General features: G+C 42.7%; 1 protein-coding gene across 1 annotated transcript in view; it reads right to left on the reverse strand.

The window, feature by feature from the left end:
- Positions 1-21,981, reverse strand: part of LOC112108237 (phosphorylase b kinase regulatory subunit alpha, liver isoform) — a 66,336-nt gene that overhangs the window by 35,470 nt on the left and 8,885 nt on the right. The window contains exons 3-15 of the mRNA XM_026649340.1: positions 21,678-21,836; positions 19,376-19,423; positions 18,496-18,664; positions 16,677-16,759; positions 15,497-15,577; positions 13,303-13,401; positions 12,841-12,987; positions 12,564-12,617; positions 11,834-11,956; positions 9,261-9,356; positions 7,530-7,637; positions 6,306-6,384; positions 4,483-4,617 (exon numbers count right to left, since the gene is read on the reverse strand). Of these exons, the coding sequence (XP_026505125.1) occupies positions 4,483-4,617; positions 6,306-6,384; positions 7,530-7,637; positions 9,261-9,356; positions 11,834-11,956; positions 12,564-12,617; positions 12,841-12,987; positions 13,303-13,401; positions 15,497-15,577; positions 16,677-16,759; positions 18,496-18,664; positions 19,376-19,423; positions 21,678-21,836 (1,381 nt within the window). The remainder of the gene's footprint in view (positions 1-4,482; positions 4,618-6,305; positions 6,385-7,529; positions 7,638-9,260; positions 9,357-11,833; positions 11,957-12,563; positions 12,618-12,840; positions 12,988-13,302; positions 13,402-15,496; positions 15,578-16,676; positions 16,760-18,495; positions 18,665-19,375; positions 19,424-21,677; positions 21,837-21,981) is intronic.

Genomic DNA, 21,981 nt, shown 5'->3' on the forward strand with positions numbered 1-21,981 from the left:
CCCCCCCCCGCGGGGGGGGGGGGGCGGCCGGAGGCTTTTTCGCCTGGGGCGGCGAAAAAGCCAGAGCCGGCCCTGCCTATTACATAATTTTCTGTTAAACGTGAACATCAAAGCTTCAGTCAGGAACACCTGTTACGTACAATAAGCAGAATTAGAGAATAGCTCCAACTGCTATGGTGTTAGCACCTATCTTAAAAGTTTTCTACGCACCCACTATCATAGGATCTGATCCTATAACACCACAATTCTGATTCTTTAGGAGCTGATTCAAAAGCCTTCTAAAATCAGTGGAAAATCTCCCATGGACGGACTTCAGTGGGCTTTGGATCAGCCCCTATAAGAGCTCAGGGCTAGATTTTCAAAAGTACTCAGCAACCAGCCGCTCCCACTGAGTACACAAACTGAGCTCTGAAATCTGGCTCTCAATAGATTACCGCAATTGCAGTATTTCACTGTAAAGCATCTGAAGCAGTAGAATTTTTTTTTTTTTTTTTAAAGTGATGGATCCATGAGAAGATAAGAAAGTTATAGCACATGCAAATGTGACACTTACATTCCTGGTTTCAACTATGTTTTCCTTTTTCAAATTATTTCTGCATAACAATTCTTTGCACTAAAAATTCTGTATTTACAAAAAATAACAACCAAATCAGTCACATGCCACTGAGGAAGTTATGCAGATGTACACATGGAGGAGAACATTCCTCAATTTCTTTTAAAATCTGAACAAAAAGGAACACGAGCCCTAAAAAGAGTACAACAAAGACAGGGATCAAACAAGAAATCAGCTGATCCAATAAAGCTATGAAGCTCTAGCTGGCATTTCATGCTGATGCTGGTTAGCCAAATGTTCACAGGGGTAAAACGCCATATAGATTTGTATGGGAAAACAACAAAAGCTATACATGAACAAACACTGATTTGTCAGGAAGTCAAATAAATCCATCTACAGTGAATGACAGGCAGCACTCCAAATGAAATAAGGTACATTTGCAAAAAAAAATGGAGAAAACCTCATGCTGTATCAAACATCACAAGTAGCTGGCAATCCCGGTCTTCAATACAACAATTTTAATTCTTCTCCTCTGAATTCAACCACTGAATTGAGTGTAGAAGAGAACCCTCCTCTTCACAGCTATGCCCTCTGCCCTTCCCAGGACTGCACATAGCACTTTTTTGTTTTTGCTGAGTCAGACACAAATATAACCAAAGCACATCTGTCATCTTTAGGAAAAAGCAAATCCCAGCTACTCGATGACAGCTTGAACCTGCAGCCATGAGAGTTGCGAGTGATCAGCACTTTGCAGAATTAAGCCCTTAAATTCTGCCTCAGGAACAGATACTGTTTCTACTGTATCCAGCAGATTACACTACCCACACAGAGAAGGAGGACTCCACCCACTTCAATAATTCTACAGAAGCCTTATGTCACCTAAAAAGTTTTCCAGTTTCAACAGATGGACTCTACCTGCTAGACGATTAAATACATTCTTGAGAAGGAAATAAAAGTTATTAAATCCACTGGGCCAGATTTACTTCAGGAGTCCAACTCATGCAAGCATCTGGATGTGAGGCCCCTAGCATAGCAGCAGAAAGACCACTGGGGTGGGGAGCAGTGACACAAGCCACCCACAACTGCTACCTAGCGTCTGGGAGCCAGCTCAGCCCTATAAACCCACCCCACCTTCCTGCTGGAATGAATTCCTATTCTGGCATAGTGGTCCCATGAGTGCAGAGGGATACACATGGCCACTCTTCTCTTCATTGCAGGCATTCATCTGGCCCACCATGTGCAGTGACATCAGGGAGGGTATTATTCTTCATTCTAGCCAAGGGACCAAGCTGAAGTCCCTTTTGTACCTTTAAAGTCTTTGGCCTCTGCAGCAGGCAAACATAACCCCCACGCTTTCCCCAAACCGCCCCCATGATGGGAGGGATCGCCACTGCAGAATGAACCAGCAGGTTCTGAACTCAGATCTTCAAATCCTTGGAAGGGAAGGGAGTTGGAAGGAGGGATCACCAGGAGGCCAGAACCATCTTCACAGAGCTCTCAACATGCAGCTCTCAGATAACATGGCTCCACTAGAGGGGATCCTCAACGGCCATGTACCCCTAGTCTAAGGGCTCCCATGAAAGAGGTTTCTGGAAAGCAAAGGGGACCTTCAGCTGTATTACATTTTTCATTTCGGCTTTCCCAAAGATCATGGGGTTGGAGTGATGCGTGTATTATTAAACACATTACAGACCTTGACCTTCCTTTCCCTGCAGTCCCCATCCCCAGAGTGAGCTCTCTACAAGTCAGGAAGGAGCCGATGATGCCAAAATAGTACATGATTCCCCTTCCGCTGAGCAGGGGGTAGATCACATCACAGAGGGAGAATAATCTACAATTGCTGACAAAGCAGTCATTGTTAAAACATCAACAACATTGCTTCAAGTTAGCCTACTCAACCTTCTGCCGATAGAGATGAGAATTAATTTTATCCCTCCCTGCCTCTTTTTCCTCCTAAGCAGTGTGGGTGATTTCTTTATGTAAAATATATACACCTCTACCCCGATATAACGCAGTCCTTGGGAGCCAAAAAATCTTACCGCGTTATATCGAACTTGCTTTGGCCTCGAGCATCTCCGTTATTAATAGTCAGCAAATAACCCCGCCCCCTATCCGACCGCCACCTACTTCCCGCCCTGACTGACCCCTCAGAAGCCCTGACCCATCCAACCCCCCCGTCCCTAATCACTCCCAGGACTCCCACGCTGAACCATGCGCCGCACCGGGACGGGCGCTAGGACCCGGGAAGTCAGCGCACGGAAGCGCTCACACCTGCTCGACCACATCAGCTGGGGCGAGCACCACACAGCCCAGCAGCCGCTGCCCTGTCCATGGAGCGCGCCCAGCCCTGCACGGCGGCTGAGCCCGCGAGGGGGAGCAGGGCAGGCAGCCTCGCCCGAGGTGCCCGCGTACGCCTGGTCCCCGCCCTGTGCCCGGGCAGTGCCGGGGGGAGGGTAGCCATCAGCAGGCGGCTCCTGCCGTGCGTGCCCGCACTCAGCCCGTCTCTCCTCTTCCGCAGAGCCCCGCGCAGCCCATCTCCGGTGAGGACGCTGCAGCCAGCTGTCCGCCAGGGCACATGGAGCCGCTGACTGCGGGCAGGTAGTGTGGCGTGCTATGGACCCGGAGAGCCCATCCAGCGTTGCTGCGGGCGGGGCACAGCCTGCTAACCAGGCCTGCTGTGTGCCGAGCCCTCCAGCGCCAGGACAGGGGCACCTGCACGGCGCCGTCTAGGACAGGCACCTCTCCCTGCCCTGGATCCACAACTTCCCCAACTTCTCAGTGCCGGCTGGTGCCCGTCTGACGTTCCCCTGCACTGCAGCTCCCCTCCTCGGGCTGTGGCTCCCCCCTGCTCCCCGTCCCCTGACCGCCCCCCCCGAGATCCTCTGCCCCTTATCCAACCCCTCGGCCCTGGCCTGGCACCCTTAACACGCCACTCAGAGCGCTGTTTTACTGCGTTATATCCGAATTTGTGTTATATCGGGTTGCGTTATATCGGGGTAGAGGTGTACTTTATGAGATTTATTTATCTCTCTGCTCAAGGCTCAACATCTTAAAACGAGCATCTGAATTTTGGGTTGCTTATCTGGGTCACTGACCACCACCTGAGGTTTCCTCACGTACTACCTATAAGCCGGATTCCCAATGGGAATACCGAAAGGGTGGCACTGAATACTGCCCACTATGAATTTCCCTGCCTGTGATGGAGAGGATTTGCCATTCCTGATCCATTCTCATACTGCACTTAACATTGAAAAATAACGTCCATGACGATACCAAGCAAATCTGTGAGCGGTTTGAACCAGGTGAAATATTTGTTTGTGTGCATCTATTATGCTTTACAAAGCCCCCAATCTCCCCTGAAAGGGAGTGTCAAAGGAGCCCAAGGTCGAAGTTCAAGGGGATTTAGATGCATAACTTCAGGCTCTTTCCAAAAACCCAGGCTGTGCCTAGAATTAGCCCCTGCAGAGAACCAGCTTCTGACAGTCTGTGAAACTCCATTGGAATAGAGCATACAGAAACCACTACATTGGCCGCCAGCTCACAAAGTGAACATATTCTTCTAATAGATCCCTTACCTAAGGCATCAATTCATATTAGTATATTCATTACTAGTTTTTACTTTAGGTGCTGTATACTTCACCACCACATGCACGCAACATATAAAAAGTTAAAACGATTCTGGAAGCAAACAAATAAAAAGAAACAACGAGGAGTGGAAGAAGTGGGGTTTTTACCGACGAAAGCTTATGCCCAAATAAATCTGTTAGTCTTTAAGGTGCCACCGGACTCCTTGTTGGTTTTGTGGATACAGACTAACACGGCTACCCCCTGATAAATAAAAAGAAAGAAATGGGGGCAGGGGAAGTGGAAAAGAAAAAGAAATTAGGTTTCACAACCACCACCATATACTTCTAAATTCCAGCACCTACCAAGCTTGGCATAAAGGTGACTCAGGATCCGTGCTGGCTGCACTCGGATTGGATAGATGTCTGTAATGCTCTGAACACTGATTTCATGGTGTCTCAAGATTTCCTTAATTTCATTTGATTCTGCCAAGACAGTTACTGTACAACAGAAAGAATAGCTGAATTATTTTAACCAGACTCATTCTCCTTTACTCTGACATCACCCATCATTGCTATTTACCCACCATGTGGGTGTCTAAAAATGCTAAAGGCTGTATTCTTTCTTGATTTGCCAACCCCAGTTATACCACTGGGGGTGCAAGAATGTGCAGAACAGCATTTGGCATTTCATTTCCCCAGATTTCTCAGCTTCCCGCCTCCCCACAAGATGTCGCTGTAAGACACTGTAGTAAGCCAATTTATCTGTGTCAGTGAGATACATATGCTATGAACGCTATTTATTATTTCTATAGCAGCAGCATGCAGGCGCCCTATCAGGATCAGAGCCCTGTTGTGATAGGTGCTGTACAAATACAGAGGAAGACCTTACCCCAAGGAATTTACAATCTAAGGCCCTGATCTTGCAGAATGCTCTGTGTGGGGTTTTGCAAATGTGGGTCAGTTTGCTGGGTCGGGATCTAACAATCTAGTACAGACTTGCTAGTTAATACTATTGCATTCATGAATACTGACAAAAAGTGAATTTTAAATTTGCAACCATGAATATCTGTACTGGAAGTGAACACTATAAAGTTTCCTCTAAAGGAACAGAAACAGTCCCAGAAGGAGACACCGTCACTGGTAAGAGAACACTCCTCCCCTAAGGTGCCAGTTTGGATGTGCACGCAGGATCTGTGCAACAATCCCACAGCTAGTTCTGGGGGACAGCTAGAGCTGTAAACCACAGGCTCTGTGGTATTTGCAGAGATAAACTGGACAGATGGAAGCTAGGGTCACAAGTGGCAGGGAGGAAGGAGGGATGAAGGCTGCTCCTGACAATCCAGGCTCCTGACTGCTTCTCAAGGGCTGCACAGATGGGCAGTGGAAGAGCCTTTATCCCTTGATCAGCTTCACACTGCTGCCAGGTATCTGCTACATCCCCCTAATCTCACCTTTCTGGCTGCTACTCCCACTGAGGAAAGGAGCAGGTTCCTGGCAGTGGTACTGGGGACGCTCAGGGGATAAAGTCTCTGTCCCTGCCTCTCTTGGACATACTTAAGTAGTGGCTGTAAGCCTGGCCTGTCAGCAGCAGCAGCCTGCCTGGTACTAGCTAGTTCATCCACAACCTCCAATAAGTGACTGGGTTTGAGGATTCCCGCATTAGGAAGCCATTAGGATGGTCTTGGGCTCTCCTTCTCCTCCCACCACACTTGGTTCCTTAGGGGAAGCGCAGAGAGCTTCACATATGTCACAGCAACTGGCACGCTATCAGATCTGCCCTGTCATCATCCTGGAGCATGCCCAGAACTGCCTTTTCCCCAGGAAGTGGATGCGGGGCTGGGAATCTGGCAAATTCAATCTTAAACTGCTAATGAAAGAGCTTTAAAAACAGTAATAAATTGCAGTAAGCGCCTCCTCATGAAAAAAGCAGACATGATAAAAAACCCCACACCCCCAGTTTCTCTGTCTCAGATATCATCACCGGGGTATCCACATGCCATGCACTAATTAAGAAACATTGAGCAAGCCCAGCAGTGTATCACTGCATAGTGACCTGCCCCTTCCCCCTCATTTCACTAGTCGGAGCTTTTTTATTTATTTTTAATTCTGCCTTTCTTTCTTGAGAGGGTAGAACCACCCGTTAGCCCATCTTTTCACCAGAATGTAACAAACATGAAATCACTCACCTTGCACCACAACATCAGGTTTAAAAGCAGTTGAAAATCTCCTATGTAAGGGATCAATTTCGCCAGTAACTAGAAACCCCTGGGATAAAACAGAAAAAGAAAGAACCCAAGTAAGCTGCCTTTAACATCCAGTCCAGTTATAGGGGATCCTCGTGATAATCGTCAAACTTCTACAAATGTAACATAAAACATCTCTGTCCCCTATTTACTCTGCAGTATTTTCAGTAAAAACTTTAGTTCTAATTTAAAAAAAAAAAAACTGCAGGAAAGGTGTTTATTGCCAGGACCGAAGTCAATCTGTGTTCCCACCTTTCACATGACAGAGCGAGAGCACCTGCACATTATTTGGTTGCTCCTGTCATTTTTTGACACTGGAAAGTTAACCCTTTACTGAGTCTTTATTGGGCTCAGTCAAGGACTAATACGGGGTGAATCTCAGAAGACTGGATGTTCAGTACAGTTAGATAAGCACTTGAAATGCCTACGTAAAGCTATGGAAAGGTCTCCCCTGCCTCACGCACTCCAGAGTAGTCTCTAGCGCCTTCCTTGTGACCAACCCCTTTCCTATGATCCCTCTCAAGCTCTTGACTTTCCTCATATCTCTAAGACTGGTGGCAGAGCCCAGCAACAGATGTGGCCAGTCCGCTGCTTGGTCCTGCTGCCTGGCCCTTTCCACTTTCACAGCAGTTTGGGAGCCTGCCCATTAGTCTGAGCCCAGAATGCCTTGCAATGTTCTCTGCCAAGGAAAACCAAGCGTGTACAATGTGTGTAGTTCACAAGAGACATGCATACATGGAGACTAAACAATGGTTTAACTGACACACTCTTTGTATCCACAGGAGAAACCCAGATAACAAATCGCTTGCTTCACAAGTTGAAAATTTCCTTACAATGATGACATTTCATGTAGCATATAAAAACAAGATATGCTTGGGTTTTCAAAGATACCTTTTTGCTTCACTCTATGAAAATGTAAGGTAAGAGATGGACTGAAATGAAGTCAGCTGTAGGTCAAAGGGAACAAACACTTTCTAACTAATTTAAGTCGGATAGAGAAACTGACATAAACACCACTTCTGCCAACTCACAGATATGATTCTACCATGAAATATACTGCATCCAGTTGACACTGAATGAGAGCAGGCTGGACTGGGCAGTACTCAGAGTTCAGTGCATCTCAAGATGAACTGAAAGATTAACTCGCTGGTTTTACAGATAAATTACCTCTGCTAATAGGGAACTGAGGATGTATAAAGACTGGCCCCACAGATGAGGCAACTTTCCACCTGGGAGACGATCCACTGAGTGAGGATTTTCATACTCCTCATCCACCTGCCAACAAACATAAGCAAGAGATAAGCCCTACCTGGTTATAAGAGATATTGCAGACCATATGTTTCAAAATACTTTGTGCTATTAAGGATCTGCACCTTTCAGATTTTTAACTTGCCATCATTAGTTACGATGTATTGGTCCCTCCCACCCTGCTTCTACCTCCTAGATTGCACGCTCTTTCAGATTGCACGCCGACCTTTGAACAGTGCCTAACCCAGCAGAGCCCCCATACTGACCAGGACTTTTGGACATGAATATAATATAATCATTTACACTTCCATGTTTTATTCTTCTCACTCCTATTGCTTCCTTCCCCCTCCCCCCCACCCCGATGGCTCTGAATCGATTTTGGGTCTCCTTTCTAATCCCCTGCCAGGTAACCCTTGTATACTACTGATGCAGGCCCACCTTAGCTTCCTGGAATGAAAGCTGAACATGCACCCTCAAAGTACACACTATCCTACCATTACTGTGTTTGGAAAGACGCTTCACAAGGAAAGAAATGGGGAAGTCTGTTGTTAAAAAAAGGCCATTAATTTATTTGCAGAGCAATATAATGGTGACTTGATGAGAGAGAGAGAAAGAGAAGGGAGGGGGAAATACTAGAGAATTTTTTTATACGAGAGGCTTTGTAAGATGTGATCTGACACAAAAGAGGTTAGGCAAAGCCCACCCTACAGACTTCTTGAAATCCCTACCAGATTTACACTGTTTCCAGCTGAAGCCCACAAGAGAGGTTCAGTGCTGTGCTTGCACATAGCAGGCAGGGAGGTACATCTATACTCTTATTTAGCTTCAGATTTGTAAAGAAGACTGGAGATGTCAACACTTCATCTTTAAATATTCTGGTCTGCACTGGATTTAATGTCCTTAGTCAATGAGGATTGGGAAGTTTTGGAATAGGAGGGAGAGGCTGGCCTAGCAGGAAGGAATTTGATAGGTTAGTAGCTCGAACTGGCAAAGGGCTCAGGCTGGCTGGGTTTGTTGATCAAGAAATGGATCAGGTGGATCCCTAACTGCAAATGTAAAAAAATCTGATTTATCTGGAATTTATCTCAGACATTCAGGGTTTTGAAAAAACACACTGATGATAAACACAATATAAGAGGCAGGGCAGAGTTACTTTATTTCTTTGCAGGGGATCTGTTCTCATTTCAAGGTAGACAAATTTGTTACATTTATCCCCTTGCAATGGCAAAAAAAGAAAAAAGAAAAAAAGAAACTAAAAACAACAATGTTGCAAAACAATTGTCCTTGTTTTTTTCTTTTGACAAATTTCTAATCTGGAATTTTTTTTTACTTTAGCTTTAATACGTTCACATGCACTCAGATAAAAATGGACTCCATCATATTTTTGTGCCTCTTTCATAACCCTCATATCAGACACCTAGCCATCTGGAAACATAAAAATTTACCAGAGTCTTATCAATGGGAGCTGTGAGGTCTTTTTTAATTTAAAAAGTCAAAGCCACTGCACAATCATTTTAGTTAAGTATAGGAAGTGACAAAGGCATTTCTCATACTGCAAACCTATATTTAACTACAGGAAATGATCATGCTGATACTTATTTTGATATCTGCACTTTGAAAGCTATAAGAGGTGCTGCATTGTCACAATACCTTGTCTGGAGGGACAGCATACAACTCTGGCATCAGAAGAATTCCATTCTTTTCTCTAATAATTATTCCCTCCAGGGCCTCTCTGTACTCTTGAACCTGGGGAGAAAAAAAAGGGGGGGAGGTGGTAGAGAAAGCTCATATCGCCTTAAAAAGAGAGGAGAGAAGCTAATGTTGTACAGCATGAAAAGAACAATGCTGAAATCTTAGAACTAGCTAATAAATCCGCTATAAATAATTCTAGGCCTGACTCAAGACAGTACAGCAGTGAAGAGATTATAACGTGCTGCCAAACGGAAGACCTGGATTCAAATTCTAGACTCAGTTTCTGGATCGGTGAGCAAAAAATCCTTATTTTAAAAATAATAATAGTTCAGTGATAGCATAAATTCTCAATCCGGGGAGGGGGGAGAAATCACCTCCAAGAAAGTCATGACTTTGCTCCTTTTCTTTACAGCTTATATGGGATCCTCAGAACTTTTCTCTGCTGTAACTAGGGTGACCAGATGAACTGTTTTTAAAGGGACAGTCCCATTTTATGGGACTTTTTCTTATATAGGCGCCTATTACCCCCCACCCCCTGTCCCGTTTTCTCACAGTTGCTATCTGGTAACTCTTGCTGTAACATGGTTCACAATATGGAAAAGCTTGTGGACCGCTAAGGAAGAAATTGTATTTTTAGATTCCCTTTCAATAGGCCAATACAATTTGTCATTCTAAAAAGCATGCCGTGACCTCTTATGTACAAAGAATAACCATGGTTACTTGTTTTAAACGTGCAGCTGGAATGACAAAATGGTTAGACACTTGTTTCTGACCCATATCTCTCCTGTGTGCCCAAAGCATTCATTTGATTCATTCTCCTCCATTCTTCATTTAGATTCAGGGAATCTATTTTGCTTTTCAGACATCTTCCAGTCTCAGCTGTATCAGGTTTTCCAAGATTTTATGATCCAAAATGCATTTGATTTGAGATTTTATTCACTAGTTTTGTTGAACTTCCCATTTTAAATTAATGATGTGTCCCCATTAAGTTGTGGGGAAGAGAGGGAAAAAAGGAGCTTTTTCAGTGGTTTATTGACTGGCTTTTACTTTCAAAAATAAGAAAAACAAAAGAAGTATACATTGTACAGCTTTTGACTTTCTCAGAATCTTTTGGCGAGATTCATAACTGGAATCTGAATCGGAGTAGAACCCATCTAAAATTCTACAATTCCTGGGGGGATAAAAAGACTATAAAAAGAAAATAAAAACACAAGTAAAAAATATCTTTGAAAACAGGGGAAAGCTTTCTTTAGAGATATTCAAATGACTAGGGCTCTGGTAACACAGGTATTGCCATGCTGGATAAGGCCAGTGATCCATTACTCTAGGGTCTTCCTGCCAAGATCGGACAACATCAGAAGACACTACAAGAAACTCCATAACGGATAATTACACAATAACCTGCTTGCAGGGGAAGTTGCTTCTTGACCACAAGAAGTTAGTGGTTGCCTTACATCCTGAAGCATAAGGGTAAGTGGCTATTTTCTTGGTATTCAAATGTGTCTAGTCCTACTTTGAATCCTATTAAGCTTTTAGCCTCAGTGATATCTTGCAGCAATAAATTCCACAGGTTAATTTTGCATTTCCTCTCAAGAAGCTGTGCTGGTGTTTTTCTATTGTACTATAGCCATCTAGGTGTTTCATAATTCTTTCTCTAGCTATTCTTTCACTCCATTTACGTACAAGCTACTGAAATGAGGTTTGCTGGTCTGTGATTCCCAGCATCACCCCAGTGCCCTTTTTTAATGAGAGTACAACATTTGGCCCCCTTTCAGCCACCTGTACACTATGTGATTTTAATCATACTTGTGTTAGTTCCTCAGCCTCTTAATTCTTGAGTTTCTTCAAAACTCTTGAATTGATACAATCTGGTCTGGGTGACTTGTTGCTATATAATTTAACAATTTCCTGTAGCACCTCCTTGAAATGATGATCATTAAAAGGCTGGCAACTTGGCACTCCTGGAGAGGGAGTGCTTGAATCAACAATGAAAGATAATTAAACTACTCATTCCATCAGCAGAAGAGAAGCTCTTCACAGGGGCCAATCCTAAGGCACAGAGGCCTGTAGACACAATAGATCGGGTTTGCAGATGCCAAGCACAGCACTGGGGAAAAAAGGTCAGGCTGCTGGGAGCTCACTCTGACAGGGAAGGGGTATCAGATGTGAATGGTGAATCCACGCTATGCAGATCCACTTGACATTGCCCCTGGAAAATATCTCCAGGGGTTTTTGTGACCGTAAGCAAGCCGCAGAATGGCTCCATTGCTGCTTCACTGCCCATGGTGGTGGGAGAGGATTCCTTCCTCTGGCTTCCCACAGAACCTCCCATGCACAGTCCATCTCGTCAGGCACTATGGAAGGAATTTCCCTAAAACAGCCAACACTGGGATCTAGTGGGGAAAGTAGTCCAGGGGGATTTACTCAGAAACAAGGAAAAATAACGGACAGTCCAAACAAGCACAGTAACAGCCATACTGCTTACTGCTTTTCCATTCCAGCCTAACTCAAGCAGTTTGCTCCTTCCTTACCTGAATTTTGTCCCCATTAAACACTCCATCAATTAGGAAGTACGTCCAGAATACTGGCCACTCACATTCTATATTCTCAAACAGTTTGAGCTCAGCAGGATCATAGTGTAACCTGTTTGGATCCTAAAAATCAAATCATATTCATTTAATATTCTGTACATGATATGAACAGACATGTGTCACACCTAAACCCTCTAAAACCAAAGGAAATACAGGATAAAGCCACACACCTACATTTATCACCTTTTCTTCTCACATATATGTACACACACATACTCAACCAAACCCCTATGCAATCCCAGAAACCTAGATCTTATCAAGATCACCTTTGCTCTGCCCACTATTTGATGACTGTGTGCATGTGGAATTAATCTTTATTCCCTGTTGGTTGTGATTTTGAGTGTGCTATTATCTCCCCTTAGGAACCATAACCAGTAATAAAAAAATATGTTTGGTTTTGATATTAGAATGGCAAATTATGTTTTCCTGTTGTTAATAATTGTTTTTCTATCATCTAATCTCTTTTGGCCAGGGTTCATTATCAGTGTGGATGTGTTGATCTTTGGATTGTATAACACTGTGTACTCTTCCTGACGATGCAGAATCTTAGTTATGATACAGGCTATCACTTTATGTAGCACAAAATAAACAAAACAGGCATGAAGTTTTGATAAATGTGGGTTAAAAAAAAATCTTTAAAATGACTACTGAAAATCTGCAGAAGTAGGACCTCTCTTGGTGTTTTATATCCATCTCGAAGGAAGCGAGAGCAGCCATAACGCCCCTGTGGGGAAAAAATAACATTCCTGAAAAAGCTGACATTGCATAATAGAAGTTCTTTTTTATTTTATATTACTTCTGGGGAGAGAAGAGCTACCTCTTCCTTCTACTCACACCCACCGGGTCCTGCAATCTTTCAGCTAACTGGCAGGAGAAGACGACTCAATTTATTACCTCCTCTCCCCGCAAGCAAACAGACCAAGAAAAAAAAAAAAAAGAACTCTTACTTGCAGTTTGGTGAGGATTTCACTTTTGGTTGCATTAACAACGTTCACGTCTTCCACTGCAAAAGCTGGGTAAGAAATAATGGACAAGAGTCCAGCATCAATCTCCTTTGACGTGGATGCCCTTGGTAACATGGAGTATAGAATAGACTGAGCAAAATACAGAGAACAAAATATGTCAAACAATCAGCCTCATTCAAGGGATTATGTCAGATGCAAAAAGAGCCCATAATCAGTGTTCAAAACAGCTGGGAACTTATTGAATGAGAACTATTTAAACGGGAATGGTCAAAGTTACTCATTGGTGGCAGGTAACCTACTCTACATAGGATACACAGTGTATTGTGTGAAATTGTATGCTAAAGTTCTGGTTTCGCTTAATCAACATTTTCTACAAGCAGGGTGCTTGTCACTGGCTCGTTTGTGCTCCCTTATAGCAAAGAAACCTTGAAGGCTGCTCTTTACCTGGCAATGTTCAACTTCATCAGGAAGGACGTGAATCACAGACTTGCACCCCCCATGGGCTCCAAAAAGGTCTAGTTCATCAATTGCTTCCAGGGCAGCCTTCAGAAACACAGACACATGTCAATCCGGATTTGTGCACTTCCCGCCTGATCCAATGCCCATTCAAGACAACGGAAAGATGCCAATTGACTTCAATGACTTGTGGATTGGGCTCTTACACACTTGATAAGAAAACGTGGGAACTTCTGACCTCACTCTTTTAGAAAAGAGTCCTATTTATGTATTTAGATTTAAGCAAACGTAAGATGACTCCCCCCACTTTCCATCAGTTAAAAATGCAATGCATAACAATCAACCCATCTCTACTGAATCAAGAAAATATTGCCAATCTCCCCATTTCTCAAATTCTCAAAGAATCCCACACCCCACCACTCCTGAAGTGCCCATTCAAAAATATGGGCTTTACCGCATGCCTCAAGGTCAACCAACCGAGGCTATTTCGGTCCAAGGGAGGATTATCATATCCTTCTAGTTCAGCTGCTACAGTCGTAAGAAGGAACAGGGGAGAGGAGGAATATTTCCAGTGAGGTGGGCTCCTCTGAGGGAGCTGCTGAAGCATCTCCAAAATTGATGATGGGGACAGAGGGATCTATACCAAAGGGGCTGTGAAATCTGTAACTCCGCCGGGGTGGGGATCTCGGACCTGCAATGGGGATGGACAAAGAGACAGCTGATGCCTGGAGCTCAGGAGCCAGGCTGGCAGAGCTGTACTTCTCACAGAGCTCTCTCCTGGAGCTGACGTCAACGGCATTACACCAGAGGTCAATAGGTCTCCTTTTCTGTTTTCACCCTAGGTATTCACTGCAGTGCAAATTGATTTCTGACACAAGCAGCATACAAGTAGAGAACATAACCCTTTCTGTCTTGTTCTTTCTGGAGACCTGGATACATAAAATCCTGCAAAGCTAATATCAGCAGTGTTATTGCCAAGCTCTGAAACTATGAATAGCATCTCTCTACTGGTCTGCTGTATAGTGTTTGCTGACAAGAATTTCCTGTAGGGGAATTTACAGCTGGACCCAGGGGAGACTTGAAGGCGAGCAAGCATGTACAGAGCCCATCAAGAAACCATGATCCATGCTGCACTGCTGCCATGGGAATAGTTATCCTCCACTTCGCATTTCCCTTTCTTACCTAGTGTATTTGTAGTGAAAGAGAGTAAATGTATTGAACGAAGAAAACCAAATTTCCTTTTGTTTAGCAGCGGGTTGCTTTGCTCCCCCACACATGCAAACACAGAAGATTTTTTAGCTAAAAGCAAACATGCATTTTTCCTCCTGCAGTGCAACATCAGCCAGATATCTCACTCCCAGCAGGGATATACTGCACAGCGCTCTCTTCAGTACTGACAGTGGTCAGTACAGATTTTTCAAAGGAAGGCACAAGACAATTATGGAGCAAGCTTAATTCAACTCCCATCAACATTTGGTTGGTCTACAGTGAGAGCATGCAGAATTCTCCCTCTTACTATCTAATGTGTCTGCAGATGTCTCAGTATCCATATAAATCCTTTTTTTGAACTCTACTTATAGGGCTCCTTATAATCCATTTTGGAAACCTACTAGGCTCTTGGCCTCAAGTTATTTGGTGGCAGTGAGTTCCACAGATTAATTAGGCACTGTGTAAAAAAGCGGATTGTCAGTTTTAAGTTTGTTGCCTTTCAATGTCACTGAATGTCTCTTTGTCCTTGCACTGTGAGACAGAGGCATTCACAATGCCTGCCTTATACCTCTATTATTCATTTCCTCTCCAAACTATTTTTATTTAACTCCTTAACCAAGCATTCGGTTACTTTTCCAGAACTTCCTTTGGACTTGAAAGCACCATGGAAGCAGCATACTTAATACCAAGAGAGAGCAAGCACTTTATGCTGGTACATCTAGCTATATCTCTGAAAGATTCGTAGCCCCCTCCAGAAAGAGACATATCCAGGCTTCAGAGACTAGAACTAAGGCACAAAAGGACTAAAATGACATTGAGATTTATGTTCGATCTCCACTAAAATACATATTCTGATGTAATCAATTAGCAACCACCAGGTCAGATGAACCAAAACAGTGAGGCAAACAAACATGTTAGAGAGTCACCGTTCTAATTCTACATATGAAGAACAAACCAGTAAAAATATTCTCACCTTGGCCATGCCTATAGAGCTTGCATTCAGTTCAGGGATGCCCTGATTGGTTTTATCACCACGTTCCCATATTCCATAGTCCTGAAACAAAAAGAAGAAAAAACAGCCGAGTTTAAAAAAACACAACCCAACAACACCATTGGAAGGACCTATCTATTGATGGAGTTAGGATCTGATCCTGCAAAGGCTTACTCATGCTTAACTTTGAATTCAATGGGACCTCTTACATGCTTCAAGTAAATCTCATGCAAGTAAATCTCAGCAGGATTGGGGCCTTAGTCATGTACTAGTTTCCTGATAGAGGAGGAAAGTCAAAGCAAAGAAGGCAACTCCCACCCCATATACCTTCTCCCAATCCCTTCATATCACTACTCCCTCCTTAAAAACAACTTGGCAATTTTTTTTCTTTTTTCCCCCCACAAAGAATGATTTTTTTTAAAATGACAAAATTGGGACAATAAGTACCAAGAAACAAAACCAAATCTTACTTCAAATTTCGATATGATACAGAAATCTCTACTTTCAGAGAACAGTGGCCATGGACCCCCATTGGTTTCAGTGGTGCTACACACAAAGAAAAGGGCTATTCCAGAGTGGCAAATCAGACCCATTAGGCATTCAAGAGTGTATGGGAGAGCACAGTTTGGCCTATTAACTTGCACTTCCTTCAAGGTCAGTCTGGGTACCTTTGTTCTTGTATATTTCTCTTTTAAACAATATGATAGGTTAAATGGTTTATCAAAGCAAATTTGGATATCATCTCAAACAGCTGCAATTCTTTCTAATGAGGTAATTTCACTCATGTGCACTGAGTGAGATCCAGACTTCAGAGCCTTTCTTAACTCAAGCAAGTTCAGGCTATATATGTGGTAAATGAACCTTTTAAATGACTGAACTTGGGTTGAAGAAGTTCTTCTGAAAGAACCTATCCTTAAACTTTAATCATTTCAGGTCCCCACTTTGTCTTGTTTTCCTGCTTATTCAGAGCAGCAAGTTTCAAGCATTGGGAATGCTGTTTGAATTACTGTATAAATCAGCTATGAAATTTTATAATCAGATTTGCTGCTTCAGCCCCACCCTTCAGTCAGAATATATTCCTTCCCAGCAGAGAAATAAGAAATTCTGTTCAGTCAGTTCCTAGGAAGTACTCAAATTGTTTATATATAAACTAAATACTTACAGCGACTTTATAGGCAGCTTCTATGTAAAAAACAAGATTCTGTATAAAGGCAACTTCATCAAGGGTGAATACAATATGCAATCCTGATTAAAAAGAGAACAAAAAAATTACATTCCTACACAAAAATTGAAATGTTTGACAGAAAATGAGTTCCAAATTTTCATTTTATTCACTAGCAACCAATGCCTGCTGAAATCAGTGGAAAGATCCCTATAATAGCTGCAGTTGAGATAGCACTTCAAAGGCCACTAATACATATTCTTTGTTTCGAAGACTCATCAAAATATAAAACTCTCAGGGCCACATTCACACACCGGGTGAGTGCCGGAAGGTTTGACACCCACTTTTGCAGGGGAAGACAGTTGCAAGGGACCCTGAGGATAGAAGGTACCAGAGGACCACATGGTGGGTGGCATCTGTAAAGCACTCAAACAACATGATGCCAGTGAGCAGGGAACCATGGTCAGGACAGCTGGCATTCAGAGAGTTACTAAATGAACATGATTAGGCTACCAACAACTGATCCAAAATGGAGCCCACCCTAAGCTCTCGGCAGGGCAGCAGTGGAACTACCATCTACCCTTCACAGGCACAACGGACTTATATGATCCAGGATACGCTATGTGCTTTGCACCTCCATGAGCAGCTTTACTGAAACTGCCCTTCAAGTGATTGTTTTCTTAATAAACCCGAGTCTCAACTGATCCAGATCTCTTTTCACAGAGACGTTACATCCCTGTAAGTGCAAAGAACTTTTAAATGTAGTACTCCCTGCTCACATATTCTATCTACCATATTTTATTCCATCCCAGGAGTATGAGATATTTTCCTGCCAGTTATCAAGGAGCCATATGTGTGGCACCAAAAGGAAATAGATATTCTGTTACAGCTCACTGTATCAGCCCCCACTTCACCTCTACAATATTACGCATGCCGGGGGGGGGGGGGGTGGATTTAGAGGGAAGGCAGCCATGGGAGGCAAGTTTTCATTTTTGAAGCAACTCCATACAGAGTGATAGCTCATCTGCTTTCCTACCGGCATGTACCTTCAGGACTCAGACTGGCTTGGACATTTCAGGCTGGGAATCCTACTCTCAATAACCAGACTTGAGGCTCACTGTTGATTGCTGTAAATCACGGCCTTATTTTTTCTGGCATTTTGCCATGGGGCATTTAAATATTTAATTAGGAACAATGTTTAAGCAATAACTGCTTTCATTGCACAGCTAGATAAATGATACAACTGCCATCTCATTTATGGAAGATACTCCTCTGCAAATCCTCTCTGGTAATGCACTTAAAGGAAAGTGCTGATATTTGTGAGTGCCCCCATGAAGAAAAAGGCGACATGAGGTTCACAAGCAAAAGTAGAGCCAGGGAAACCCATTCAAACCATTATGCAGAGTATTATGCACAAAACCCAAGAGGCAGCCCAGATTTCTCTTTATTCTTAAAAGATCTTGTGATAATAAAACAGAGACAGTGCTCCCATTGTACATAGAGAAGTGGAGAAAACCCTCTGGTCAATCAGTAGCAATGCTAACATACACCCATAGGTAGTCACATCCTGTCCTCTTGTATTTGAAAGAGGGGGCAATCAGAACATAGTTATGGAGTTCTGATAACAAAGGGCTGCTTCTTCCAAGTATATGTTTTGGTGATTTTTTTAGTATACTCCATTTTGTAGAAGAAAGGCAGATTTTCACATTATTAAACTTTAATTACTTATTTGTGCTGTTCTGATGGAAGGTAGTTACAACATTTTAACTTAACAAAAAAATCTGCACCAATGATCACAGCTAAAACATCTTCTGCTTACCTGATGCAGTCATCTGTGCTAGGAAGAGCAGGTAAAGGGAAGTTGCATCTACTTGTAGATGTCCCCACTGGTCATCTCCTACTACTGTGGCACAAGTGGCTGAATTATATTTGGCATGCAAGCAGTCCTTGGTACTCTGTGTGTATTTGAACTTCTCTACTTTATCCATCTAAAAAGAACACACAGGATTTTAAAGTAAAAAAACTTTGCAAGAGGCTTTTCAGTCAAGAACGGACATGCTCCAAGAATAGGAAATAATATGATTTTTGTTATCTTACTCTTATATGCTCCAATTCAGCAAAGCACTTAAGAATGTGCTTAAGTGCCTTGCTGAGTTGAGGCCTTAGTTACAGCTGTGCAATTTATTTAAATGATATAAATGCAATTTGTCATAGGTGTGACCAGTCATAAAAGTATAACAGAGCAGAGTTTTGCTCATAGCAATTGCACAGGTTCAAATACTTACACCCACATCTGTACACACACAAATCAATCAATTGAAGTCTCAGATAAAAGAAAAGAAATATCTGCTCTGAAATGAAATGCTTTGTAAATATAACAAGCACTTGTCCACAGATATGCATGGTATAAATGTATTTCCTCATATGCAATACATTTATATGAGCGGTTACTTAATTTTAATAAAGCATGTATTGCCATTTGTTTCAAATCTATGAGGCTAAGGAAGGTGTCAAAGGGATGCATTCTTTATCATAAAAAAAGGATTCCAGAGAACCACTGGTCTTGGGAATTTCAATCACTCCTTCAATCTGGGATACCATATTCTCACAATTAATCTCTCCCTTTCATGCGCAAATTGATGTTAAAACACCAGATCTGACCTTGCAACTGAGTAAATACTCCTGGATTATTAGATTACCTGTCTCATCATACATTGCAAAAGTCCCCGCATCAGTTTCACAACATTCTGTAAGAATAAAACAGAATAATTAAAGTCTAAAGTCGCCAGTCCACTTACCAGTATTAGACAAGGCTCAGGGTCTCTACTACTGGCCTGCCATGAGTGTGAACATGAACATCCTGAAATACTTTTAAAGAAATATATTTACGTGTGTTTTCTTTTCTAGATTTTTGCCCTGAATGTGCTTTTTGGGGAAACTAATATGTGGTCACTTGAAAAAAATATGATATTCTCACCTCACTGTTAAATGTATAAGAGTGTATTTGGTGTTTAAACTTCATGAAAACTAATGGGATGTTACTTGCATTGTTTTCACTTATCTGTATCCCATTATAATGTAATAGCAAACATTAAGATTGTGTACACCCCTGCAACTAAATAACCCATCAAAGGAGAAAGATGCCTTGTTGGATGCAAATGAAGAACTTAAATAGAAAAGTGCTAATTTCAAAGCAAATGGTCATTGTGTGTGATGATCGGAGGTCAAAGACTCAAAATGCATTCCTCTCTCTTCGTCATCAAAGGAAAAGCCCACATGGGTAGTGACACTGTAAGCTTGTTTTTTGTAAGAAGAAGCTAGAAGTATGGACTCAAGGAAAGATCCTGAATCTCTGGACTGTTTAGACTCTTACAGGGAAGCAGATGCAAAGCAGAGATCCCCAGAGACAATCTGGGTACCCTGAAACTGGCAGTTTATTACAAAATTGCGAAACTGGCAGTTTACTACATCACTGCCAACATTTGGAATTACGAACTGTGATTCACCAGTGCATATATTTAACCTGCTTTAACTTCTCAATAACTCATTTCCTTTTCTTAGTTAATAAACCTTTAGTTAGTTTATTATAGAACTGGCTGCCAGCATTTCTTTGGTGCAAGATCTAGAGTACCAATTGATCTGGGGTAAGTGACTAGTCTCTTGGGAAGCAACTTAAATGTGGTGTGATTTTTGGTGTAAGTATCCATTTTATCACAAAGTCCAGTTTGTCTGGGTGGCAAGATAGGCTGGAGAGTCTCAGGGAACTGTCTGTGACTCCATGGTAAGACTGTTACAGTGATCCAGGAGTTCACATTTGTCACTGGCTTGGTGAAATCTAATTACAGAATACAACACCAGTGTGACAGTAGGATTTTCCCCTAAATCCAGTAATTAAGCACATCTTTGTACCCGAAACAAGAATATTTTGAGAAGTTATGCAATGGCCTCAGAATACAAAGAGACAATACACATTACTGAGTCTGGACTATTTCTCCCATAGTAGGTTTCCAAGGCAACCATGGGTTGGTGATTAAAGTCAAGCATTAAATTCATCAATTGCCTCCAAAATTGCAAGAGGACACTACAGAAATGCCCACTGGACAAACCCATCCTCCCAACTATATGGAGTGGGAGAATTGAACAGGGTCTCCAAGTGGGAAGAATCAACTTTATGGCTCTTCCCCTAACCTCATGCTGCTTCTCTCCCTCACTGTCCCTTCAAAGCTAGTCCTGCTCTGTCAGCCCTCTGTAATCTCCATCCCTTCCTACCCCGGACCACCCCACTGCTCCTATTAAGCCACTCTTCTTGCCATCCCTTTACCTCAACCCTCCCCATATGAATAATAATAATAAAATCATTAATACTACAATTTTAAGACAATGGAACTAACAACACATGTGCCAATTATCACTCTCATGGCTTTTCTTGTACATTGTCTCCTCCCCCCATGGCCACCCTCATGTTTTGCCTTCTTAGACCCTGATCTTGAAAATGCTTAGGTGCATTGATTCTGACTTTAATGGGACTGCTTAGAGTTAACCATGTGGGTGTTTGGAGGATTGGGACCTTAGATTATAAATTGTTTAGAGAGAAAGGATGGTCCAGTGGCTAGGGTGCTAGCCTGGGAATTGGGAGACCAAGGTTCAATTTCCTGCTGCACCACAGACTTCCCATGAGACCCTTAGTCTCTCTGTGCCTTAGTTCCCCACCTGTACAATGGGGATAACAGCACTTCCCTATCTCACAGGGGTGTTGTGAGGACAAACACCTTAGACATTGTGAGCTGCTCAGATACTATTGTAACATGGGCTAGATAAGTACCCAAGAGAAACAGATGGAAAGTGCCAGCACCAGCCCAGACTCTATGTGTCTGGAAGCCCTTGTATATCCTGGCCACAGGAGCATTATAAATACAGCATAAAATAATAATCAGCATCACATGAAAGAAAAGCTGTGAGATGATAAACAATAAATTTACTACATGTAATATTTAGACATACCTGCTCAAGTTCATAGGCTTTTGCCTTATCCTCATCCCGGTCTGCATTCTTCCGATAAGCCATTCCCAGACCCCACACAGCCAGGATGCTGTAGACATTGTCCCGGACCCAAGCATCCTTTTCCTCCGTGCTGGCCGAAAGCAGTCCAGTAACTGGATTCTAATGGTAAAGAAAAGAAAACCAGAAGAGCACACACTATTCACCTGAAAAGTCATCTTATTTAACTGCAGCAGCACTTTCCATATAATTATAATAATTAATGGTGATATCTCATCTCCGAGAACTGGAAGGGACCTTGAAAGGT

The sequence above is a fragment of the Terrapene carolina genome, unplaced genomic scaffold (genome assembly GCF_002925995.2).
Source record: "Terrapene carolina triunguis isolate 2854851 unplaced genomic scaffold, T_m_triunguis-2.0 Scaffold23, whole genome shotgun sequence".
Classification (NCBI taxonomy): Eukaryota; Metazoa; Chordata; order Testudines; family Emydidae; genus Terrapene; species Terrapene triunguis.